This window comes from Nothobranchius furzeri, chromosome 5 (assembly GCF_043380555.1).
Source record: "Nothobranchius furzeri strain GRZ-AD chromosome 5, NfurGRZ-RIMD1, whole genome shotgun sequence".
In the NCBI taxonomy this organism is placed as follows: domain Eukaryota; kingdom Metazoa; phylum Chordata; class Actinopteri; order Cyprinodontiformes; family Nothobranchiidae; genus Nothobranchius; species Nothobranchius furzeri.
The window spans coordinates 76,578,409-76,602,888 of NC_091745.1; the positions used below are offsets into that span (position 1 = coordinate 76,578,409).

The following is a 24,480-nucleotide window of genomic DNA, read 5'->3' on the forward strand; positions in this document are numbered from 1 at the left end:
AATAATGAAAGGACCTGTGATTCTGGGTCATAAAATCCAAAGTTTGGATGAAATACAAGCTGATCCTATTATAAATGACCTTGTTTCTCTTGTGCACATTTAAATGTATGTAAAGAAAAAAAACACTGATCCAAAACAAATCGGCTGATGACACAGATCTGAGTGTAACTGCATGCAACATCTTAACAGAACTGATTGGGAATCTGCACCAAACTGAGTCAGCGCAAGATCAAAGTGTCCCACTGGAGTGAAATATTGACGAATTAGATGAACATTATAGTTTTGTTTTGTTCACAATGTGTTTCACTGTGAAAACAGTCATATTAATATAAAGTTGTTACTATGATGAATCCTGCTGAAGAACAATGAAATCCTAAATATTGACAAGTTGTGAAATAAAATTTAAATCAGTTTTTTGTTAGTGAGATTTCTGCCTAAATGCATTCTATAAATACGCATTTATTGTTCAATAATCCTACATTTGAACTACAAATAAGTTTTACATGCTGTTCTCTCTTTCTCCATCATGCTGGCTAAAAACAAAGACGTCTTTGTCACCAGTGATAAGCTGATTATGTTGTCACACTAAGCCTTCTGTTTTCTCACAGAAATATGTAAGTTTCATCACAACCTGACTACTGCAGCCAACTTTCTAATTAGTTGTTATTTTTGATTAGTTTTACTTCAAATTACTTGTATTTATCATTAGAGACGGATGTACGTGTGAAGACTGTAGTTTAGCCAGTAAAGCTGCTTCTAGACCCAACAGCCAAGAAAATAATACAATAATTTAAAAACATCACTGCCAAGATGCAATATGTATAAAAGATTTTTCTTCATCTTTAACCCACAAGCACCATATTAAATATTCACCATTTGTGCTACTAGTTTAGTATCTTATGGTCAGAATCAAACAAAGCTGAATATTTTTAGATTTGAAACAGGTCTCACCACATATTTCATAAGTTCAATAACATTTAGTGACATTTAGCTTGAGAATTTTTGATTAATGGACGCAAATTCGTTCAAGAAGACAAAAAAAATCCATATCAAAGTATACTTATTAAGTAATTGAAGCTGCTGGACATTTTTAAATGCAGACGAATATTATAATGTAGTCCTGTTAATCCAAAGTGCAGAATAAATCAGTGTGGCACAAAACATAGAATTGAATAGAATATTTATTTTGAGACAATCAAGAGAACTCTGCAGACAGATATGAACGAAGGTGCAACTCAAATATTGATTTGGAAAATCACTTTTAAAAGTTTTTAAGCCATTCCAAGCTCGGTCCTTTAGGCTCACACGGATGGGCAGGAACGTCAGGCATGTTCCCGTCATCCCGGACAGGAACTGCAATGAGAAAATAAAGATTATGGATATTTAGTTATTAGTCAGACTCCAGGGAAACTTTCTTGCATGTTTTAGAGGTTTCTCTGCTCCACACTTAATTTGAATCGATACATAAATGACAAACTTCTGCCAGACTTGAGGACTGGCTGAAAAGATAATGAAGGCCCCTGGACCATGAGTGTTGAAGTGGGGACCTGGGTTTGACACCCTAGAAATGAGAAATGACATCAGTGTTTACCTGGGTAGCAGTACGGCACAGAAGAGTTCAACATCTTTGAATATTTTGTGTATGGGCTTATAAATGGAAGGACGAGGCCTAAAGAAACAAAGCACACATGCAAAATAGAAAATGCACAAATTAGAATCAGAACAATTAAGATGTTACTTTTTAAAATTGTTTTATTATGAAGCAAATGAACTTGCAAAGATTTCACTAGATAAACTAAAGAAAGTTGCACAAAAACGATATTATTTAGCCTTGTGATGTTTTCTACTGCTAGCGTTAGCGGTACGTGTAGGTGTCGGTTTACGTACCTACAAGACCTAATCCGCAAGAAACCAAAATGACAGGCTCCTTATTCCAAGCGTTTTTCAGGAAAGCTCCAATTGCTGTAAGAAAACCAACTGTTAAAAGAGAAAAACTACCACAAAAGATATGTAGCTAGCAAAAACAGTGTGTTAGCTAACGTTAGCGATACATTCAAGGTCACGTTACATAGATGCGTAATAGTGATTCCTGTAAAAAACATGTGCCATTTCTAACATTTAAAGCTTTTCGCTATGCTGCTAGGGGTCATGGCGAAGCTGTTTTTGCTTATATCAGGTTTAAAAGTGACAAAATACACACGTACCCGCCATATTGTCTAGTGTAGTTTTAGCTTGCAAGTGCTCATGGGGAATGTGGCAATGACGTATAATTTCAGCGACCGTCGCACGTAAACAAAAGATGAAGTGAGGAAGACTACTAGCTCTTATTTGTGTGTAGATTAAATAATGTTTATTGTTTGTTTATGTTTCTAACTAAATTAAGAAACAACAAAGTTCTGGAGTTCAAATAAAATTGGTTCGGGGCTTGTTTTCCCGCTAAAGCTCAGCAGTGCGAATTGGACTGAACAAGAGTGTGAGTATGTGATGCAGCGTTAGTGGGATAAATTAGACTTACTCTCCCAGTCTTATGTAACATAAACATGTTCTCAGTTTGGTAGCGCAAGTCCAAGTGCTTATGTTAATACAAGTAACACGAGATGGTTGTAAAGGTTTGTTTCTCTTCAGATGATGGAAGATTTTTCTGGCTTGGCTCTTCCTCCTCTTTTTGGTGGACACATTTTGGAGGCAGAGCTGGAGGCTGGTGGTGTTGAGCTAGGACCTGGAGAGGTGAGACTCATTTTAACAAACAGCTCGACTTAATTTGGACACAGTATTGTTTTTACTTAAAGCTGCAATGGCAAATTTGGAAAACAAATGAGCTTAGAACACTTTTTCCATGCCTCTTAACATTTTAAAATATAGTATAGCTATAGATATATTGTGGAGATTAAAAAAACGAGAAAATTTTAAGAAAGTGGTTCTTTGGCATTTGTCTAAAAGCAGAAGCTTAGGAGGTGGTCGAGTGGGTTGCCTCTTGATCTTCCGGAATTGCGCTGCTCTGGGCGGCTGCATGTTGGAGTAGCTGTTGACTATATGGACGTTTTGCCTTTTCTTGAGCATTTTTTCTTCTACTTTCTCAAGAAAAACTGTATTTTTTGGACACTTTACTTTTCTGCTTCTGGTGCTGTGAAGCTTGGAGGATTTTTACTGCTATTTTTTAACTTTTTTCACTTTTTGAGCATTTTTTTATGATGCGTAACCATGGCAACAGTCTGTTTTACAATCGGGAACAGCTGATTAACATAGGAAAGGCTGAAATAATACCTCAACTGAAGCCACAAATCCCAAATGAGCTAAAACGCAAGAAGCGTGGATGCAGAGCGGGAGCAAAACGGAGACAGAGAAAGAGGAAATTCTAATCATCTCTTCCATCGATCCTAATGGGCAATGTGAGATCACTGGCCAACAAGATGGAGGAACTCCAAGCCCTTTCAGGGACTCAGCCAGAGTTTCGGCAGTTTCTGAACCGCTGGAGGAGATAATGCAAAGAAGGATTCTCCAAAGAATCAAGAACATGATGGACAACCCTGAGCGTTCTCTTCACAAGACTGTCCGACAACGAAGAGTGTCTTCAGTCAGAGGCTTCTTCAGTTTGGCTGCAACACCGACCGCTACTGGAGATCCTTCCTGCCAATAGACAACAACTCTTTGATGACTTGATTATTATTATTATTACTCTGAGCTGCTACAGCAATCAATTTCCCTCTGAGATTAATAAAGTATTTTTGAATTGAATTGATTGGAGGACTGTGGGATCGATTCCAGCTCCTGCCTTTGGGGCAACAGCAGTTCAGGACGTAGAGCGAGTGGTCCAGTTATCTGAAGGTTGCAGGTTTGATCCCAGAAAATACTGCTGTTGTGTCCTTGGGCAAGACACTTAACCTGCTGGTGACGGTCGGAGGGACTGGTGGCGCCTGTGCTTGGAAATTGTGGCTACAGAGTAGCTTTACCATCACTGGCAGTGTGGACCATCTGGTTGTTGGTCTCACCAAACCGCCACACGTCCCTGGGTCCTCTACTCATCACACACTCACGTATTTAGCAACAGAACATCACTAGTAAGAGAAGTTCTCTGCTCATTAAAATCAGAGATGGCCGGCTGCTACCACCTCAACTTTAGGACAAACTGCCAGAGTCTCAAAGAAAAACACCATTTGAAGTCACAGACAACAAGAAATTTTGATGCAGTAAATGGCGACTTGTGTTTAGCACTATATCTTTTCCTTCTGCATTGTGGGTTTTCTTTTCCAGCAGAAGCATCTCAGGGAAGATACCTGAGGGAAGGGGTGAGCGTTTTGTGACCATGTCTGCATCCAAAACCTATCGTGTTTGCAGATTTGCCATAACAACTTTAAGCTATAATAGTTCTACGGTCCATAATACACATGTGTATTAAGTTCTTTGATCTAAACCCCTCCCACATAAAGAGTTTTCAGAAGTTTTATTCTTCACCGTTTCAGTACCCTGCAGATTGAGCCGTTTCAGGGCTCTGGCCCACTCATCACTCGCTCAGGCTGCTATAGGCTGAGAAGCTCTGATTTCTGAGAGAGGCTCGAAGTATATCCGTTGCTCTTCCAGCGGCAGCAGCTCCCTCTTGCATGTGAGAAGCGGATCTATTGTGACATCACAAAATGGGCCTTTTTGAAACCGCATGTTTTAGGCACATGATTCCTAAAACCAAACAGATGGATGGATTTTTTTCTTTTTTAAGTTTGGAGTGTTTATAGAGACAGTAGAGACCCACATGGAAGCACAAAAGGATGCAAAAGACGAGTTTTGCACAATAGATCCCCTTTATGTCTCTTTACCCTTGAGTGACAAAACGGTATTTAAAATTTTCAAATTCAAATTCATTTCAAAAGTGCATTAAAGAGCAAGTCACCCCCAAATCAACTTTTTTTGCTGATAAACTATATAAATGAGTCTAATTTGTCTAGTCTAATAAATGAGTCTAATGGTCGTGGATTTTAGGAAGCTTCCCACAGTGCTGCCCCCCCTCACAATATCCAATAGCCCAGTGTCAATGGTGGACTCATTCAAGTTCTTGGGAACTATCATTTCCAGGGATCTGAAGTGGGAAATGAACATCAACGCCATCGTCAAAAAGGCTCAGCAGAGGATATATTTCTTACGGCAACTAAGGAAGTACGGCCTACCACAAGAGCTGCTGATCATCTTCTACACTGCTGCAGTCGAATCCATACTTTGCTCATCCATCACTGTCTGGTTTGGGTCAGCCACAAAAATGGACAAATGCAGACTACAGCGTATTATTAAAACAGCAGGAAAAATCATTGGTGCCCAACTGCCCTCTGTCCAGGAACTGTACATCAGCAGGACCAGGAAAAAGGCAGTGAATATTGTCCAAGATGCCACACATCCTGCATCTACTCTCTTCCATCTCCTCCCATCTGGCAGACGCGATAGATCGCTGTACACAAAAACTACCAGACACAAGAACAGTTTCTTTCCTTCAGCCATTTCTCTCCTGAATCTGTAGATTCTTTTACCATCCTTTTGTTATACTTTTTTATTCTTATTCAGTATGCTTATGGATATGTGTGTGTGTGTGTGTGTGTGCGTGCGTGCGTGCGTGTGTGTGTGTGTGTGGGTATGTATATATGTATATAGGTGTGTGTGTAAATGAACATGTGTGTGGGTATACATGTTCTTATGTGTTTTTAGGTATTTTTATTCTCATTTATTGTGGTTGTTGTCTGTTTTAGAGAGCGAACATCTACCGAAGACAAATTCCTTGTAAATGTAATTTTACTTGGCCAATAAATCTGAAATCTGAATCTGAATCATGCTGCAGACACGTGTAGTCAATAATTTGGCACTTTAGTGCATCTTAGTTCAAATTTAAATATTCTTCCTAAACTGTCAGTGTTGCGCCGTCGTCAGGTAAAAACTCTGAACTACGTTTGAATTTAAATCTGCCATCGCTATTGGCTAAGAGGTACACAGTGACGTTAGCTGGTACATTATGATGTCACAGTGCTGTTGTGAGCCTGGTTGTGTGTATTTGCTAGCGGCTCCATCCTCTCAGTCTGCTAAGCAACAGCCTTTGTTGCATTTTTTAACAAGTGGGAGTGGAGTAAGTTTCTTGTAAGGGGTGACTTGATCTTCAGTAAGTTCGAAGGGATATTAGAGTTTGGTAAACCGATATTTGGGTTTCTTTAGAGGTTAATTGTAGGTGACTATAGATATGGGAACAAAGTGTTTGTTAAATGAAGAAGTTAGAGACATCGTGGATGCACAGCCGACACATCTGCAGCTGCTGCGTGACGCTATAATGTCAATATAGACCAAAATCTCTGAAGAATGTTTCTAATACGTTGTTTAAAGAGCAAGTCACCCCTTACAAGAAGCGTACTTCACTCCCACTTCATGTTTGAAAAATGCAACAAATGCTGTTGCCTAGCAGACCGAGAGGGTGGAGCCGCTAACAAATACACACACTCATGACATTGTGACATCATAATGTACCAGTTTACATCATAGCATACCTCTTAGCCAACAGCGGTGGCAGATTTAAATTCAAATGCAGTGCAGAGTTTTTACCTGACAGCGGCACAACACTGACAGTTTCAGGCAGAAAATTTAAATTTTAATTTAAATGCACTAAAGTGCAAAACTATTGACTACACGTGTCTGCAGCACGATTAGACACGCATTTATATAGTTTATCAGAAAAAAATAGTTGATTTGGGGGTGACTTGCTCTTTAATCCATGCCAGGAAGGATTAAGGCAGTTCTGAAGGCAACAGGGGGTCCAACCCAGTACTAGCAAGGTGTACCCAATAAAGTGGCCAGTGAGTTTATAGTCATAAATATCCCTTACTAGGTCGTAGTTAAGATGCTCTTATCAGTTGTCCTTAGGCAGCATCTTAAATAGTGAGCCGACTCCAGTGGTAAAAGGCTGTCTTTGTGTTTTTGCTATTTGCAGAAAACGTTTTAAAATGTCTTTTTTCTTAATCACTGTTGCATGTTTACTTGAATGCTGTTGCCGTTTGTGGGATTTCAGCCTCTGTAAGGACGATTAAGCAACTGAGCCTGCTTCCTAAAGCCCAAACAATACCTGAAGTCAGACTGCATCCTATAAAGGCTGAAAAGAAAAACGAGTTATTTATTTTTACCTCTCAACCGTCATGTATTATAAGAGATCTCCAAAAGACTAAATTTGACAAGAACACCTTTCTGTTGAGATTACAGGATTGTGTGTTTCACAGAGGTTGGGGTGAGGTTTAGGACCTCTTAACGCCTCCATACCCAGCTGTCTGAGCAACAGGAGCATTCTTCAGTAGATCTTTAGCTTCTTCAGTTAATATGAGGACGGGTGTTGAATGCCATGCCCACCTGTCACAGTAGCAGTACACGACGTCTGGCAGTAATTCCTGTTATTTTAATTTGTTGGTGTTTTTTTGCTCATAATTATTTGTAGTGTGAGATTATAGTGAGTTCTCGAGTGAAGGCCTGCATCCTGGTGCAGGAGGGTCTTCACAAACTGTAGATGTTTTAGTTCTAAATGCAGCAATGTTCCAGGCTGGCTGGGATGTTGTTTCTTCATGGGGGTCGACCCCGCGGGGTCATTAGACTAATCTCGCCTGCTTTTTTTAGTTTTGGTGGTGGGTGTCTTCAAACAGGTGGGCTCTCTCTCCTCTGGCATGTTCAGGATTAGCAGCAACACAAGCTGGCACAAGTTTTCCTCACACGCGTCGGGATGTTGAAATTAGTTATTTGATTGATGGTTGAAATTTCAAGTTGATTTCTAGTTTTGTGTTTGTTTTTCTGCAGTTATTGTTGTTTTTACAGTTTGTATTTGCTGTTAGGGGCCTGCCCTGTAACCGGAGGGTTGCTGGTTCAAGCCCCGCTCAGTCTGTCGCAGTCGTCGTGTCCTTGGGCAAGACGCTTCGCCCTCCTTGCCTGCTGGTGGCGCCTGTATGTGGCTACCTCACTTCTGTCAGCGCACGCCAGGGCAGCTGTGGCTACAATGTAGCTCATCACAACCAGTGTGTGAATGACTGAGTCTGTTGTAGAGAGCCTTGGGGGGCTTAGAGGTTTATGTGGGCGGCGGTGGCACAGGAGTTAAGTGCTCGCCCCGTAATTGGAAGGTTGCAGGTTTGAGCTCCGCGCAGTCTGTCGCTGTCCTTGTGTCCTTGGGCAAGACACTTAACCCACGTTGCCTGCTGGTGGTGGTCGGAGGGACCGGTGGCACCAGTGCTGGGCAGCCTCGCCTCTGTCTGTGCACCCCAGGGCAGCTGAAGAAGAAGAAGAAGAAAACATCATTTCGATAGCGCCTCTCAAGATAAAAATCACGAGGCGCTTCACAAAAACAAAAATTATAAAAATAGAAAAAAAAGCAATTTGAAAATGTTTAAAAATATATTTTAAATGAGCAAAAATAGACAATTGTGATTAAAAAATGTTAAGAAAGAGAGAGTGAACAGGAAAGAGGGAAATCAGTGGATCCTGAGGAAGGTGGAATAGGTGGGAGAGCGGAATAAAGAGAGAAAGGTGAAGAAGGTCATACAAAACCAGCTTGAACAAGTGAGTCTTCAGCTGCTTTTTAAAGGAGACCACTGAGTCCACTGATCTCAGGCTCAGGGGGAGAGAGGTCCAGAGTCTGGGGGCCACAGCAGCAAATGATCTGTCTCCTTTGACCTTTAGCCTGGTGCTGCACAACCAGTAGGCTTTGGTCACTGGACCTCAGGGACCTGCTGGGGGTGTAGGGACTAAGAAGATCACCAATGTATGATGGTGCTTGTCCATGTAAGGCCCTATAGACCAGAACCAGGATCTAGAAATGAACCCTGAAGTTGACTGGCAGCCAGTGAAGCTGGAGGAGAAGCGGGGTGATGTGGGTGTGTTTGGAGGACTTGGTCAGAAGCCGAGCACAGGCGTTCTGAACCACCTGTAGACGGTTCAGGGAGGTTCTGCTCAGACACGTGAAAAGAGAGTTACAGTAGTCTAAGCGTGAGGAGATGAAGGTGTGGAGAACTGTCTCAAGTTCAGAGCGGGACAGAATGGGACTCAGCTTAGCAACGTTCCTGAGATGGAAGAAGGAAGAGCGAACAAGAGAACTGACATGAGAATCCAGGGTGAGAGCTGGGTCGTAGCTGTGGCTACATCGTAGCTCATCCCCACCAGTGTGTGAATGGGTGAATGACTGGTTGTGTTGTAAAGAGCCTTGGGGGGTTTATAGAACTTTAGAAGCTGCTATATCAAATAAAGGCCATTTACCACGTAGAATAAAAGCAATAACAAAAGTTAAACATGGAAATCTCAGGCTCTGTTCTGCCTCTGGTGAATCAGTCTGGGGAGGAAGACCCCGGCGGGACGCTTGTCTCATGTGTTCATCTGTAAACCCACGGGAAGCCGAACAGCAATAATTCTGACTTTTTCACACATTTTTCTCCTCAGGTGGAGCTGGGTCCAGGAGGTAACGAGCTGCTAGAGAACACAGCGGAAGACGACGAAGAGAGAAGAGCTCTAGACAAAAGAAAATATCTGGCTCTGAGCAGGAGATGTAAAGAAATCGAACAGGTGACTGTTAACGTTGGTCCTCCGAATGTGGGTCACTTCCTGAATGTGTTTCCTGTGAAACAGGAAGAATCTGACACTGAAGTGCTTGAGTTTAAGTAATGTGTTATTTTCATGTCCACAGTCCCAGATAAAAATATGAATATTTTCATTTAATGATAAATGAGTGAATCAGAAATGATTTGCATCTTTTAATTCACGTTGTGCGTTTAGGTAAACCAGAAAATCCTGGCTCGCCTTCACCAAGTGCAAAGAATTACACGACGTTTGAAGAAAGAAAGGCGGTATTAAATTTCACGTCATTTTTTATATCGCCTGAGAACTACTTGATTACTCATCTGAAAACTACTGATGTTTACAGGTTTTTGATGAAAACTTTAGATGCTCATGGAGATGATTACAGAAACTCTCAGCTCACGGTACTGCTCGAGGTAAAGATTAGACCTACATTTATCTATTGGCCTGTTATGTGCACAGTCATTTGTTTTTAAATAGGAGTTTGTGCAGATTTGGTTCGTTTTATTATAAATATTCTGGCTTATACTTTTAACCTTCATTGTTTCAGGATGAGGCTGGAGTCCACTTAGATCCTTCTGCAGGGGTTGAGGATGAAAGACTCAACGGTGTGTCCGGCTCGTCTGCAGCAGGCCCGAAGAAGAAGAGGCACAGGATTCCTCGGCAAGAAAAGGACAGAGACCAGCAGGTTAGTGGACGATGGGTTACGGGACTGAACCAGGAAGTGTTTAAATTTATCTAACAATGAAAAGTTGTTTCTTTCTAATAATGTTTCATTGAACTTTTTCAGATTGAACCTGAAGTTTCTGTGTTACCAGAGACACCGTTTGGAGAAATGCCGAGTCCAACATCTCTGTCTCACTGATCTGATCCTTGGAAAAGGAGAGGATGAATACTATTAATGTACTTTAATTATGTGCATTTAATTTGTATATTGTGTAGTTTTAGTTATTAAAGCTCATGGCTGTGTAGATATTACACTAGGAGAGAAAACTAAATGGAAAAAAAATATTGTCAAGTCATCAAAAATACGAAGAAATCTCAGGGAGAAGGCAGAGGCGTTATTTTAAACGATATATGATGTTTTCAGTTTATTAGTATTTTGTATTTTAAATTCTGAAACAACTGCAAAATAAACCTTAAACAAGTAATTCATGTTTTGGCTGTTTTTTTTTCTGTTTCACTTTTCTATGCAACAAGGTTATTGACATGTTTTAAAGTCAGGCAAAAGTTTAAATAAGGTTCTGCCTGAATGTTGAGTTGTCACATGGAATCAATAAATTAATAGTTTTATTGATCCCAGCAGCAGACGACAGCTTATGTGACTGAGGTAAAGTCCACCTGAGAAATTAATAGAAACCTGGAAGATTTAAAAATGAAAATATATGTTCTAGGCTGCTTTGTGTCGATCATAATTCATCCGACTGCGGAGCCAATAGTTGCTTTTATTCCAAGATGACGGGCGTGATTTTCGTCCAATCACCTATCTTAAAACAGATTTGGGGCGGGGCCCAAATGCGGAGGTGGGATTTAAGCTACCGTCCATCTTCAGCTACATTACAGTGAGCGAGCCTATCGAAAAGAAAACACATTTTGGAAGTAAAGAAGACTTTCTGGAATAAGTTTTGGCTTTATTTGAAATAAGAAAAACGCATTCCCATACCCTAGGTAAATGTCGTACACAAGTATAAATGTAGATGGTCGGTTTGACCCAGTTTTCCCTTTTTCTTTAATTTGGCTAGCTAAGCGGCTAGTTAGCCATTTAGCTATATTAGCTCGCACATCGAAGATTATAACGGATTCTGGTTTATTTTGATATTCCATAACGCAAATATATCTTATAACGACTATGATATACCCAAGAGTAATGATGCATGAATATGAAATACACGAAATAATGTGATTCTGGACGCTTGCTATAGGAAGGACCAGTTTGTAACCGAGCGAAGTGAACGAGCAACTGGCTAGCTTTAGCTCGCAAGCTGGCTAATTTTAGCTGCCATCCATATCAGTCATATATGTATTATTTTGTATAGTATAAGTTGATGTAATAGAAGGGTGAGGAGGCTGACATACACACGTTTTTGATCAACGTGCTTTAATTGTGCAGCGGCTGTGTTTCTTAAGCTAATGTCAACTGTCCGGCAGGATGGAGTTAACGTCAGTTTCACTCGCAGCAAACCGATGTACGGCTGCTGCTGTTGGTGGGATTTTTGTTTAGTTTGAACAATGAATTCATACATGCTTGTTTTGTTTGCACAGCTGACTTTTTGACAGACGGAATGTGGACATTGTCGTAGTCAGAGCCATGGCTGACAAGAGAAAACTTCAAGGTAAATTTGATCAGACTTTATCCGGCTTGGCAGGAAGAACTGAGCCCTGAAATTCCACCCAAACTTGTGAGGTACTTTTGGATGGCTGCCTTATGACCAGTGCCATGTTGACCTCATCTTTTACCCCTGCAGGTGAAATCGACAGATGTTTGAAAAAAGTAGCTGAGGGCGTAGAACAATTTGAAGATATTTGGCAAAAGGTAAGAACTTTTCACAGCAAGCATTTGTGGGATTTTCTAACCAAAGCAGTCAAATCTACATTTGTTCTCTTGCATTTCCACTTTTAAGCTCCATAATGCTGCCAATGCAAACCAGAAGGAAAAATATGAGGCTGACCTCAAGAAAGAGATTAAAAAACTACAGGTGAGACCAGTTCTCCAAAGACACATTTTATTTAATAAAATCGAAAGTATTGGTGTTGCAAAAATGAGCTGCATGTTTTAACATTCACTTTCCCCCTTAGCGATTGAGAGATCAGATAAAAACATGGGTGGCCTCCAACGAGATCAAAGACAAAAGGCAGCTAGTTGAGAATCGCAAACTTATAGAGACGGTATGGCTTTTTAGACTTTACCATCTAAATGATTCTGTTGTTGCATGTTTTCATAAAGCAGTTCATCCCGAAATGCTTGACAACTATGCAGCTTACAAAACGTGTAAAAACTCACCTGGAAGAATCACCGATCTGCTTCTGTTAACAAGCTTTTCTGTCGCAGCTGTAATTATCTCTGTTAACAGGAATGCAGAAGAATAGATTGGGACAGAAACACGGAACCGCCTGCATGGTCTTTATTATCAGTGCAACTTATTTTGTATTAATTGGTTTCCTTAGTGTTTGCAGCACCTTTTAGTCTATTAGAGGATTGTTTCCCCTTAAGAAAAAAGTATCGTCTGAAGAAATTAAAAGGAGTTTGGTTTAAAAGCCAGTACAGAGACTAATATGATTAGTGTTTCTTTTAGCAAATGGAACGGTTCAAAGTGGTGGAACGTGAAACAAAAACAAAAGCGTACTCTAAAGAAGGCTTGGGGCTTGCTCAGAAGGTGGATCCAGCTCAGAGAGAAAAGGAAGAGACGGGCCAGTGGCTAACAGTAAAAGCACCACTGTTATCTACTTTCTAGCTTAGCCAGAAAGGTGTTCAAATACTCACCACTGCTTTTCTCTCCATCCTCAGAATACAATAGACACACTCAACATGCAGGTGGATCAGTTTGAGAGTGAAGTGGAATCTCTTTCTGTCCAGACGCGAAAGAAGAAGGGCGACAAAGAGGCAAGTCTTCCTGCTCTTCACTAGCAGTCATTCATCGCTGCTGACGGTCTAGTAAACGTTTCGGTAAACTTGTTTTTCTGATGCAGAAACAAGATCGTATTGACGAGCTCAAGCGGCTGATTGAGAGGCACAGATTCCACATTCGCATGTTGGAGACCATCCTACGAATGCTGGACAACGACTCTGTGCCGGTGGATGCCATTCAAAAGATCAAGGATGATGTGGAGTATTACATCGATTCCTCCCAAGACCCGGACTTTGAAGAGAACGAGTTTCTGTATGACGACTTGGACCTGGAAGACATACGTGAGACTTTTTCCTATGTGTCACTTTGGTCTTTTGCTTTTTTCTCGCCCCCAACATAATCGGCGGTTATTTCCCGTTTTCCCTTTGCAGCCGCATTAGTCGCAACTTCTCCGTCAGGTCAGGGAAATGTGGAAGACGACTTGTATCTCCACTCTAGCAGCACTCCCACCTCTACCACGTCGTCTTCACCGATCCCTCCATCTCCAGCCACTTGCACTGCTGTAAGTTCTCATTTATCTGTGATAAAAAAAGAAAGATACTCGGTGTGTTCAGTTGAGCTCTCCTCTGGGCTCGGTGTTTTATATTCCTACGGATACTTTGCTGAATCAACATTTGAGAAGCAGGTTTTCATATCAAGGTGTCTCCCCCTGTAGGAGAACTCAGAGGACGATAAGAAAAGGGGACGGTCGACGGACAGTGAAGTTAGTCAGGTGAGAGGCTCTGTGCTGTGTCAGCACTCTTCACCCGTTGTCCTGGAGATTTAACTTCTCAGACACTGAAATGGAAGTAAAAGTTCTCTGTGGGTGCAGATTTCTGATTTAGCTAGCTTCTTTCTGCACACACACACATTTTTCTGCTAACTTTGTTGTTTTTGTTTTTTTGGACAGATTTGATTAAGATTTTTTTTTTTTTCTCAGTTTCAGTCACCCGTGAAGAACGGCACCCCATCCCTTCAGTCGTCTTTCTCATCTTCCACCACCTCTGGGTCCTCCTCGTCCTCTTCCCTCATATCCATGGCGAGCGTAGTCGGAGGCGTTCCCGCGGTTCCCATGAGCAGCACTCTCATAGGAAGTTTCAGCAGCGCAGTACAGCAGCATCAGCATCAATCTGCACAACAGCAGCAACAACCTCAGCAATCAAACCAATCGCAGCAGCAGCCACCTCAGACTAAACCCTCTGTTCCTTCAAACAACACCCCCAGCCCGCCCAGCAACCCTCTCCTCCCAACATCCACCGCCCCATCTCTAACCGCATCCAGCACGCCCAGCTCGTCAGCTCCCCACTCTCAGACTCAGCCCACACCTGGGCCTACCTCCATATCTAGTTTGGGTCTGGGGCTGGATTTACGAAAAGGTGGCCTCACCGGGACCAGCAGTGCCAACCAAATGCCAAGTTTAGGTTTGACTGGCCACGCTACTCCTTTAAACACAATGGCAGGCCTCATTTCAGGGTCCACGTCTGTCCTTTATGCTCACGCAGCGGCATCTGGAGGTTTGGGGCTGAGCAGCACTACTCAGTCCAGTATTTTACCCGAGAGCAGCACTTCCACGTCCACCTCCGGCTCCAGCGGAGTCACCACCAACGGAGCGGCGTCGGGGCTTTCTTTGCTAGGCTCCAGCCCAGCCCACAACTCTCTGAGTGGGAGTATTTTGAATCTGGTCCCAGGACAGGGCGTGACCCCTGCTACCTCTCAGGTGCCACCCACTTCTGTCAGCTCTACAGCAGGAGTAGCTGGCAGGATGGCCGGGAATGGAGGAAGCGTCGGTGTGGTGGGGTCAGTGGGAGGGAGTGCTGCTCCCGCTAGACCACCGAGTGGACTGAAACAAAACGGAAGCACAAGTAAGTCGACGTCTTTTTTTATTTATGTAGGCTCGTTCCGTAAAGGCTTCCTCTAACTCGTGCCTCGCCTGCTCTCAGGTTACAGCGCCGTAGTGGCAGAGAGCTCCACAGAATCAGCTCTGAGCACACCCAGCCAGTCACAAAACAGCCAGCCCTCGTCCCTCAGCTCAAACAGCCAGCCGTAAGTTCTTCCTGAATCTGTGTGTCTGTCTGGTTTTATTGCTGGGCCTCAACTCTTTATCTGCATTTTGCAGGATGGACAATGGTCCCAGTTTAATCAGCTCCATCACCCTGCCCCCCAGCTCTCCCTCCCCCTCGTTCTCAGACAGTACACCTGGCGGAGGGAGTCTTCTTAACGGCCCCCACCCGTACACGCAGCAGTCCGAGCCCCTCGAGGTGAGCCTCTTTACTCTTGAACACGTGTGATTAGCCAGAACCGCTCCGGACTGTGAATAAGAAGCTTTGTCTACTAATTATGCATTAATGGGACATCTGCCGTGACACTTTGGAGTTGTAGCGTTTCTTCTTGTCCTTTAGCCAGTAATCAGTCTGTCGCTGATTCTGCTCATTTCTTAATTATTCTCCTGAGAAGCTGACTTCTTCTCCGCGGTCTTGTCTCAGCAGGATGATCACAGGTGACTCAGATTTTGTTAACGATGGCTCGGGTCCATTTAAGTGTCCCAACGAGCCAAGAGAGTGCACAGCAGGGCTGGGATGAACACAGATTTGTTGTCTTCTGTGAACAATTTGGCTGATTTTTAAAAAAAAACAGTTTTTTTAGTTGGTTATTCGTTAAGCATGTGTCAGGTACTTATGTTCACATGTTCAGGTTGACAAATCCTAAACGTGTGTTGCTAGCCACACTTAGACAACCAGAGCTACTATAACAGCACATGGAGAATCATCTTGATGTCTTCACTACAAACTCAAAGAATGCAGCATAAATTATAATCTCAAAGACTTTGGGATTACCCAGCAAGCAAACATTTAGTCAAATGAGCTGATTTGGAGTATTTAGCCCCTTGTTAGTAAAAGAGTTACTGAAGAGATGACGTGCTGCTGTGATGGATGTTTGATTTGGGCGCAGACACCAGAGATGAACTCTGATATTAGGTGGAACGTGGGTCTAAATGACTGGAAGTTCTTTATTTTAATGTCTTCATGTATTTTTATTTTCTCCTCGGTGATGATTAGAATCGGTCTTACAGGTATTTTTTTCAGTTATCTAAACATGTTATCCTCATCCTGTTTCCTCCTCAGCCTCCCAAAGGTCTCAGTTCTCTGAAGGCGATAGCTCAGAGGGCAGCGCTCGGATCGAGTCACGATGGAGAGATTCCCAACCTCCATGTGACCGACAGAGGCCTAAACGGTCAGCATCAATTATCACCTTAAACCCTGCCTCCTGTCCTTGGCTGTATTTGGTTTTATCAACAAAGGAACTGATTAGCGGTCTGTTGTGCCCGCTGAGGTGATGTCATGGCTTTTTTGTGACTGTTATGCTTTTTTTTTTTTTTGTCCCATAGATATCTTCTCTGGTTCATCAGCAGCACCGGGCACACCCACCGCCCCTCAGCCCTCGTCGGAGGTCAGCATCCCTCCATCACTCGGGGTCTGTCCACTGGGCCCAACTCCTCTCCCCAAAGACCAGCTCTACCAGCAGGCGATGCAAGAAGCTGCGTGGACACACATGCCACACCCCTCCGACTCTGAGCGGATCAGGTGAGTACGCCGCAGCTTCGGTGGCCTTCGTGGTCACGGATGCCAACGTTGCAAATGGTGCAGAATGCTGCTGCCAGATTTTTAGAGGGCAGGTGCAGGCATGACCACATCACTCCTGTCCTGGCTGCGCTTCATTGGCTGCCCGTTGATGTAAGGATTCGTTTTAAAATACTCTTACTGGTTTTTAAAACGTTAAATGGTTTGACCCCTCCTTACTTCGTGTCACTGCTTCAACCGCACACCCCTGCATGGTCACTCCGCTCGGAGAACCTCATGCTCCTCTCGGTACCAGGCAGGTCCTAAGCTTTGGAACGAGCTTCCTCTCAGCATAAGGGCCTCCACCTCTGTTGCGGTTTTTAAGGCAAGGCTAAAAACCTACTTTTATGATCACTTTTAACCTTTCTAACTAGTTTTTATTGTTTTACTTACAGCAATCTGTGTACTCACTGTATTTTTTATCTGTATCTTGTGATCCAATGTTTTTATTTTCTGGACTTAATGTTTTATGTTTTAACTTGATCAGTGTAGCGCCTTGGTGGCATCTTTTTGCCTGTAAGGCACGATTTATAAATAAAGTTGAGTTGAGAGTTGAGTTTATGTCAAGACCCGCTGTCTTTCTAGTGTTGACTGGTTTACTCCTGATTTAAAGTGTTGCGTGCATGTCAGGGTGTCTGCGGGGTCCTTAAAAGGCTTAAAGGTTCTTAATTAGGACCTTTAACCCTCCCACTGTCCTAATGGGTGACCTCGCGAGGAAAGTTGAGCAACGTTGATGGTTTATCCCTTGGGTTCATGTGGCAGGGGTGAGGAGTGAGCACCACCTCACCCCTGCCACGTGGACCTCTAGGGATAAACCATCAACGCTGCTCAACTTTCCTCGCGGGGTCACACCCATTAGGACAGTGGGAGGGTTAAAAGTTAATCGCTTGTGTTTGTATAGTGCCTTCTTATGGTTCTACAACCCCCCCAAGGTGCTTCACAACTGAATCAGTCATCCACCTATTCACGCGCTGGTGATGATGAGCCACAGTGTAGCTACAGCTGCCCTGGGGTGCACTGACAGGCGAGGCAGCCAAACACCGGCCCCTCTGACCACCACCAGCATTTGAGCGTAAAACCACCTCTTGTGTGCAAGAGGAACAGCAGCTCTACTCTGAGCTCCTCCCAGATATCAGAGCTTCTAAGCTTATAGCAGCCTAAAGCCTGATTTATACTTCTCCGTCAGCTTGAGTGGGGAGCCCTGCAGACACACTGATGAAGATTTTTTTCCCTTCAGACTTCTCCGTCACCTGGGGGGTGTTGTAAAGTATAGCGTAGCATTTTTCTGTGAAATTCTTTCACCATAATAGTCATGTGTCCTGTCCAAGATGGTGTATTTACTATTTTCTTTATGTAGTTTTAACGTATTTCAGAGACTTTTTAACACGGGACAAACTTGTTCCATCACTTCCGTCCCCATCAATCCTGCTCAATGGTCCGTGGTCACCCTTAAAGACAGTGGAAGGGTTATAAAGTCTTAAATCGATTTAGTAAAGCCTTAAATGTAGTTAGTGTTGAAGTGAATATAAAATATGTTTGCCTCAAACTTGTAAACTTGTCGCTTTTTGGCAAAAACGGTTGTTTTTGAAGCCAAATATAAAGTTTGCGTGAATGGAAGAGTTTTTATTTTGAGGAGGGTTGGGTCTTTTTTGGGGGGGGAGTCTGTCGCTCTTTATAAGAACCAGGAAAAGGGGAGGCCATCTTTGTTATAGTGAGTCACAAGTCACCATTTGACCAATCACAGTCACAGAGACGGTTTAGCAAAAACACGCTGCAGGAGTTCGGCCACACAGCGCGTGTGACTACTGCTGCTGCAACATCTCGCAGCGCTCAGAGCTTAACGTTCATCATATCAAACAACGTCACTACCATGGACGTAATTTGGGGGGGGGGGACAGGGGGGACATGTCCCCCCCACTTTTTCCAAAATCAAGTTTTGACCCCTGCACTTTTTACCATCCAAAAACAATATTACGCTATATTAAATTGACACTGGTTGAGCTCTAAGACAAAGCGGAAAACAGCCGTTTGTGTTGAAAACTGTTTCCCATTAGAGCATACTGTAAAGACCCCCCCCCCCGTGTCCCCCCCACTTCTAAAGTGAAAATTACGTCCATGGTCACTACTAAATACCTCGGTTTCCTCTCAAGGACTCTAGCAGGTTTCAGCCTTGGCAGATGTTTCCCCAGGCTCGTTGTGTTTTTAGAGTTTAACATAAATACACACAGTATTTTTAGCCCCGTTAAAACATAATATTAGCAACATTAATATTTATTTTCTGGTAAGAAATTAGCACCAGCATGCTGCAGCCTTTCAAAAGACCTCCCAGTTTAGTGGCACCAGAAGATTTAAGGAGGAACACGAGATGAGATCATTTATTGTAACGTTTGTGCTAAAGCGCAAGCAGAACGGCATTTTGCTCTTTAACAGTGGTTCATTAACGTAGAGCAGCAAAAACGGCGTAGTGCTCACTAGAGGTGCTGAAAAAGATCGATTCAAGTCTGAATCGGGATTCTTATAAAGATTCAGAATCGATTCCAAGAACTCAAATATTTGGCACGTTACAGGTTTGACATGCACTTTTTTGATCTTTGTTAGGAGAGTCAGTACTCCGATTACTTTTGTGGTCCCATAAATTGAGATGATTTATGTTTGAATCTGCTAAGAGGGCGCTTGAATGTCATTTTTTCCATACTCAGAAATTTGAGATATTCTCATATTTATTTTCTAAACTGATAAATGAGTACTCAGGATTACTCATGTAACTTGTTTCTACACATAAAGTATTTGACCGTATTACTTTCAAAGCTACTGTTAGGTAACTACAGATTTGTTATATTTTACAAGGTAAGCAAAAATAAACGTTGCCTTTTGGTCAAAAGATTGTTTCTGTTTACAGTTTTAGAATCACTTTATTTTACATTGTAAATTAGCGTTTTTGGAGCATGGCCAGTTTAAAGTCAAATAAAAACGTCTCATAGCTTTAAATAACTTGTACAACAAAGTAGTTCATCCTGGAGCTGACACTCTTTGTTAATACTGATTGTGAATCGATTTAAATTGAGAATCAAGAATCGATTCTGAATCGAATCGGCACCCCCGAGAATCGGAACCGAATCAAATCGTGAGTTGCTCTAAGATTCACTTCCCTAGCGCTCGCACAACCAACTCATCAGAGCAGCGGCGCTCATGAACACACGAGAAGCTCTTAAGGATGAACGGGCATTTGGAATATTTCCAGATTTTTCATGTTTGGTGTTGTTTGGGCGGCTCCGTTATGGTAAAAAAGATAACTGAGATCTGAATTATTTAAGTCAATTAATTAACGTTGATTTTTTTTAAAAATTCGTTTATTCAGTCCAATCATTGCAGAAAGGAAAATAAAAATAAAGGAACAAGAATCACCAACTCAACTCGTTGAGCCAATACCCAAATTCTGACGACTACACAGTGGAAACATTTTCTGTATACAAAAGAAACGTGGGGAACTTCTTCAACCTGCTGCATAATAATAAAGATTCACTCCTGTCCAGCGGACATTTTAGTCGGCACCTTTTTCACACCAGTATGGTAATAACTAAAATGTTCTTTTGTTCTTCTGTGCCAGCTGTTTGCTTGTGTTTACGCATCACATGACTTTCCGTACCGTTGCTACAGCCTGGCTGACCCGGATGCAACGCATCCGGCCGATTAATGAAGTGGAAAACGAAGCAATGCAGTATTTAAAAGAATATATGATAGTTGTTCATTCTTAAAAGGTCTCAGATTTGACTTGGAGATCCCTGCACATACCCTGATGTTGCTGCATAGCTGCTGGGATGCAAAGCTCCACGTTTAGCTGTTTTTTTTTTATACCTCTGAACTGGATGCTCCCTAAACTACCGACGTAGCAGAACAGCTGATACTTTTATATGTTATCACTAGGGATGTGAAATTATGGCGATACGATACGTGTCGGACAATACAAAATACCACGATTTATTGCGATATATTCAGCCAGACGTTATTAACAATTTATTTAGACTGAATTTATTGTAGGAAAATTCAATAAACAGTCCAAACTGATGCGTAACATGTTTAACGTGAGGTATCTGGACCATAGTAGAGGGATTTACATTTCAATGGTGGAAACAAAACCCACTGCACACTGCTGCCAACTAGCGGTCGGCGTTTGAATTACACCAAAAGAAATGAAAATACACAAATGTTTGCATGTAAATTCTTTCAAAACATTTGATACGTGGCTTTTGAATACCGATATAATATATACAGTAAGAAATATAACGATATATTGCCATATTGATATTTTCTTACATCCCTAATTATTACTCCCACAATGCTTGAGAGGGTGCTCGCTGCAGAACTACAAAGGCGGAGCTGCACCATAAGGTGGAGCTGCACCAGAGTCAACCCCGCCCATTCACGCAAACTCAGCCTAGCCCACTGACTTCCGTTTTTGTTTTCAACTTTATCGCAAACTGACCTGACCCACATGAATTACGGCTGTTACTAGTTTACAGTCGTTAATGCTATGTTCTGTGCTCCAATTAAACAAGATAAATATAACTTGCTACATGACAAAGTCTGAATATATCCCGAAATAAAAAGGTTTCTCGTAGCGAATATGTGCCCACAGCCGCTCTAACAAATGTCCTGTCCAACAGCATATCACCCCTCCCTGTGGGCTCTGGTAGTCCAGTGGCAAGATCGTCTGACTTACGTTTTGCTTTCCCCTCAGCTGATGCTGGTTCGATTCTCGGTGGGGTCGGCAACAATCTATTCAGCCAGCTGAAACAATTAATTTGTTCATATTTTAGTTGTAATGTTCATTTTCAGCAAAATATTTATGTCTCTACAAGTTCTTTGAATTTGGTCGTTCCTAAACAGCATTTTAGTTGAAACTCTGCTCACAGATGGACTCACACTGGCTAAATAAACGAATGAATAAATAAAAAAAAACACATTAGTCATTATATGTTAAACGGCATACCAATAAATTGTTGTAAACATAGTACTGGCAAGTGTAGCTAGAAATGAGGAAAAGAGATTATAGGATATTTCCACTGCTGGGAGGCGAACCTGCGCAAAACTGCATGTTAACCTGACACCATCACCACTACACCACCGCATCTGATAAAAATTAGGTGGCGTTACATTTTATTATGTTATTTGGTGTGTCTTTGTAGATGGGATGTATGATTTTTCTGGCGGTGTCTCAGTAGAAGTCATTTCAGAAATAATTTGTCAGAAAATTCACAGAATATCCAGATTTGAGAACCAAGACCAGACCCGCTTTGGGGGAGGAGACCAAATTGAAGCTGAGATGGGAAGAAAATGCATGAATGAGGCCAAAAATGGCTTTGGCGTGTTTCTTATGAGGAAATGACAATATAACATGATTAAAAGTTCCAAAAGTTAGATTTTTAATTATATGGAACCTTTACAAAAACTGTTCAATTAACTTCTCAACTCCCTCCTCAATCTTGCATTTTTTAGCTATAACACCCTCTTTAGTTCCAGAATGCTATAAAGTCTGACAACTGGAAGGAATTGGACTGACTCCGATAGGATGGGCGGGGCTGATTCTGGAATGGGCGGGGCTGACTCTGGTGCAGCTCCACCTTCTGGTGCAGCTCCGCCTTTGTGGTTCTGCAGCGAGCACCACTTGCAATGCTTCACAACTGTCCATAATACTTACTGTGTGTGTGTGTGTGTGTGTGTGTGTCTACATAGGAAGCACCGTTGTTTTTATTTTTGGTCACTTTTGACCTCCTGTCTGTCTGAGCCGTGGTAACCACTGGGATCTAATACCTGAAGGTCTCATCAGTCGGCTCTTTGTGAACTTCTTAGTTTGGTGCCATAAACACACATTTAGTATATTCTTCTTTATTCCAGTGGTTCATAAACCTTTCAGCTTCAGACCCACAAAGTAGCAACTGTGAAGATATGCGTGTGTTGTCATGACGATGGCGATTTAGTTTTAAATCTTTTCGTCCATGATTAGGCTGTTTCTGTTGGACGTTACGTTATTGGGATTTATCGAAGTAGAATTTGGATTTGAGCGTCTGAGGTGCTTTATTTGATTTTATCTCACTTTTTTTTTCTCAAAGGCAATACCTGATGAGGAATCCATGTCCCACATTGCCCTACCAGCATCAGGTACCACCACACCACTCTGACACCATAGAGTTCTACCAGAGGCTGTCCACAGAAACTCTGTTCTTTATCTTCTACTACCTGGAGGTAAGGAGCCACCTCGTTAGACGGATAAGCCCCCGATTAGCGTTTTCCGAGATTACGATCTTTGTTTCTCCTGTCTCAGGGCACCAAGGCTCAGTATCTGTCTGCCAAGGCGCTGAAGAAACAATCGTGGAGGTTTCACACCAAGTATATGATGTGGTTTCAGAGGCACGAGGAGCCCAAGACGATCACTGACGAGTTTGAACAGGTGCAGCGATTTCCGCCATCTCCGGGTTTCCCGATCTGCGGTTTGAGTTTACTAACGTTCCTCTCCTTCTCCAGGGCACTTACATTTACTTTGACTATGAGAAATGGGGCCAGAGGAAGAAGGAGGGGTTCACCTTCGAGTACAGGTACCTCGAAGACAGAGACTTGCAGTGACGCAGAGAGGACGCGAAAAGGACGGAGGGACAGACGAACCGTGCTGCTGTTGACATTCCGAGACTGAACTCCAAAACTGTGGATAGAGATTGTGATGTGTAGTAGAAATCCTCTCCTGAAGCGGAGACTGGCGTCTGTATAGGCTGCGTCTCGGCGTGAAGCGCCTAGCTCCTCGTGTAGTGCTTTGCTTGTTGACAACGCCCCGTGGGTCTGATCAAACACGCCGCGCTGCACGAGCTGGGAAGGCTCTCGTTGGGGATCTGCGTTTGTGCCTGTCTGTGTGCACACTCGGTATGTGGCATTAGGAAAGCCTACCCCATGCATGGTTTTTGTTTTTTTTCCTCCCCTTCTCCTCTCTTTTCCGTTTCCACACGATTCTGTTCCACCTACCCAACACGAGCCTGGAAGTCTTCGACTTGACACAAAACAACCTTGAATCTGACCGTTAAGGTGCCCATCTTGTATTTTCTGTATGTTGGTGGTTTAGAACGGGGACGTCCAGCGGACTTTTAGTCAGGGTGTGTAGGAACGGCTTCTTTCAAGACCCTACAGCGCCTGTTGAACACGGTCACTATTGAAGATAGTGAGCAGTTATCAATAGTTTTTTGATATTGTCTCGGGTCGATTCAAATATGATTGAGTGACCACAGGGCCTCTCCCTGTGACAGGGAAAGAGTCCTTATTGGACATGGATTAAATTGCTATGCAATTGAACTAGTCTCTGACTCCCTCTCTTTACCAATAAAATGTTTTTAAGTTGAGCTGTAAGACATTCTGGCACCTTCAAGTTTGTGACTACTTGTAAAAAAATAAATCTTAATATTAGGGTTTGGAGACATTTATCTACTTGATGTTTGACTCATATCATTGAGGATTTGTCATTCTCAGTGCAGAAGAAGGTCCATGCAGAGTGTGGTGAATGTAGCGACACCCAAACCCTCCTGATCGCTCCCATAATGCACTGCTGGAAAGCCAGTTTCCGTGTGAACTGGTCGAGTAAGTCCACTCGGTTCAATTTACCACCTGATATTTTTAACCCCATCCAGTGAATGTACACTGAACTGTTTACATGTAGAGTT

At 42.6% G+C, this 24,480-nt stretch overlaps 3 protein-coding genes across 3 annotated transcripts; 2 read left to right on the forward strand and 1 right to left on the reverse strand.

The window, feature by feature from the left end:
• Window positions 1-1,163: 1,163 nt before the first annotated feature.
• On the reverse strand, window positions 1,164-2,289 carry ndufa3 (NADH:ubiquinone oxidoreductase subunit A3). The gene is made up of 4 exons (XM_015950602.3): window positions 2,205-2,289; window positions 1,888-1,962; window positions 1,592-1,669; window positions 1,164-1,353 (listed from the first exon to the last, which is right to left on the reverse strand). Exons 1-4 carry the CDS (start codon window positions 2,209-2,211, stop codon window positions 1,262-1,264), a joined length of 252 nt encoding a protein of 83 aa, XP_015806088.3. The 5' UTR covers window positions 2,212-2,289; the 3' UTR covers window positions 1,164-1,261.
• tfpt (TCF3 (E2A) fusion partner) lies at window positions 2,275-10,709 on the forward strand. The gene is made up of 7 exons (XM_015950601.3): window positions 2,275-2,473; window positions 2,626-2,727; window positions 9,424-9,546; window positions 9,757-9,827; window positions 9,905-9,974; window positions 10,109-10,246; window positions 10,349-10,709. The coding sequence occupies exons 2-7, from the start codon at window positions 2,626-2,628 to the stop codon at window positions 10,421-10,423; spliced, it is 579 nt and encodes a 192-aa protein (XP_015806087.1). The 5' UTR covers window positions 2,275-2,473; the 3' UTR covers window positions 10,424-10,709.
• Window positions 10,710-11,090: 381 nt separating this feature from the next.
• Window positions 11,091-23,630, forward strand: cnot3a (CCR4-NOT transcription complex, subunit 3a). Its single transcript, XM_015950604.3, has 18 exons — window positions 11,091-11,226; window positions 11,821-11,891; window positions 12,024-12,091; window positions 12,180-12,254; window positions 12,355-12,444; window positions 12,852-12,980; window positions 13,064-13,159; window positions 13,246-13,465; window positions 13,556-13,686; window positions 13,840-13,896; window positions 14,104-15,025; window positions 15,104-15,206; window positions 15,280-15,421; window positions 16,286-16,394; window positions 16,549-16,744; window positions 22,891-23,023; window positions 23,103-23,228; window positions 23,303-23,630. The coding sequence occupies exons 2-18, from the start codon at window positions 11,867-11,869 to the stop codon at window positions 23,399-23,401; spliced, it is 2,721 nt and encodes a 906-aa protein (XP_015806090.3). The 5' UTR covers window positions 11,091-11,226; window positions 11,821-11,866; the 3' UTR covers window positions 23,402-23,630.
• The last annotated feature ends 850 nt before the right edge of the window (window positions 23,631-24,480 follow it).

What these genes read in the sequence shown, in the direction of transcription:
- cnot3a (XM_015950604.3), top strand. Translation starts at nt 11,867, where the DNA reads ATGGCTGACAAGAGAAAACTTCAAG. An exon ending in AGAAGAAGGGCGACAAAGAG is followed by an intron (nt 13,160 to 13,245) that starts GCAAGTCTTCCT and finishes TTTCTGATGCAG; the next exon opens with AAACAAGATCGTATTGACGA. An exon ending in TCACTGACGAGTTTGAACAG is followed by an intron (nt 23,229 to 23,302) that starts GTGCAGCGATTT and finishes CTCCTTCTCCAG; the next exon opens with GGCACTTACATTTACTTTGA.
- tfpt (XM_015950601.3), top strand. Translation starts at nt 2,626, where the DNA reads ATGATGGAAGATTTTTCTGGCTTGGCTCTTCCTCCTCTTTTTGGTGGA. An exon ending in CGTTTGAAGAAAGAAAGGCG is followed by an intron (nt 9,828 to 9,904) that starts GTATTAAATTTC and finishes TGATGTTTACAG; the next exon opens with GTTTTTGATGAAAACTTTAG. An exon ending in AAAAGGACAGAGACCAGCAG is followed by an intron (nt 10,247 to 10,348) that starts GTTAGTGGACGA and finishes GAACTTTTTCAG; the next exon opens with ATTGAACCTGAAGTTTCTGT.
- ndufa3 (XM_015950602.3), bottom strand. An exon ending in TTGCGGATTAGGTCTTGTAG is followed by an intron (nt 1,670 to 1,887) that starts GTACGTAAACCG and finishes TTGTTTCTTTAG; the next exon opens with GCCTCGTCCTTCCATTTATA. An exon ending in TGTGCCGTACTGCTACCCAG is followed by an intron (nt 1,354 to 1,591) that starts GTAAACACTGAT and finishes TTCTCATTGCAG; the next exon opens with TTCCTGTCCGGGATGACGGG.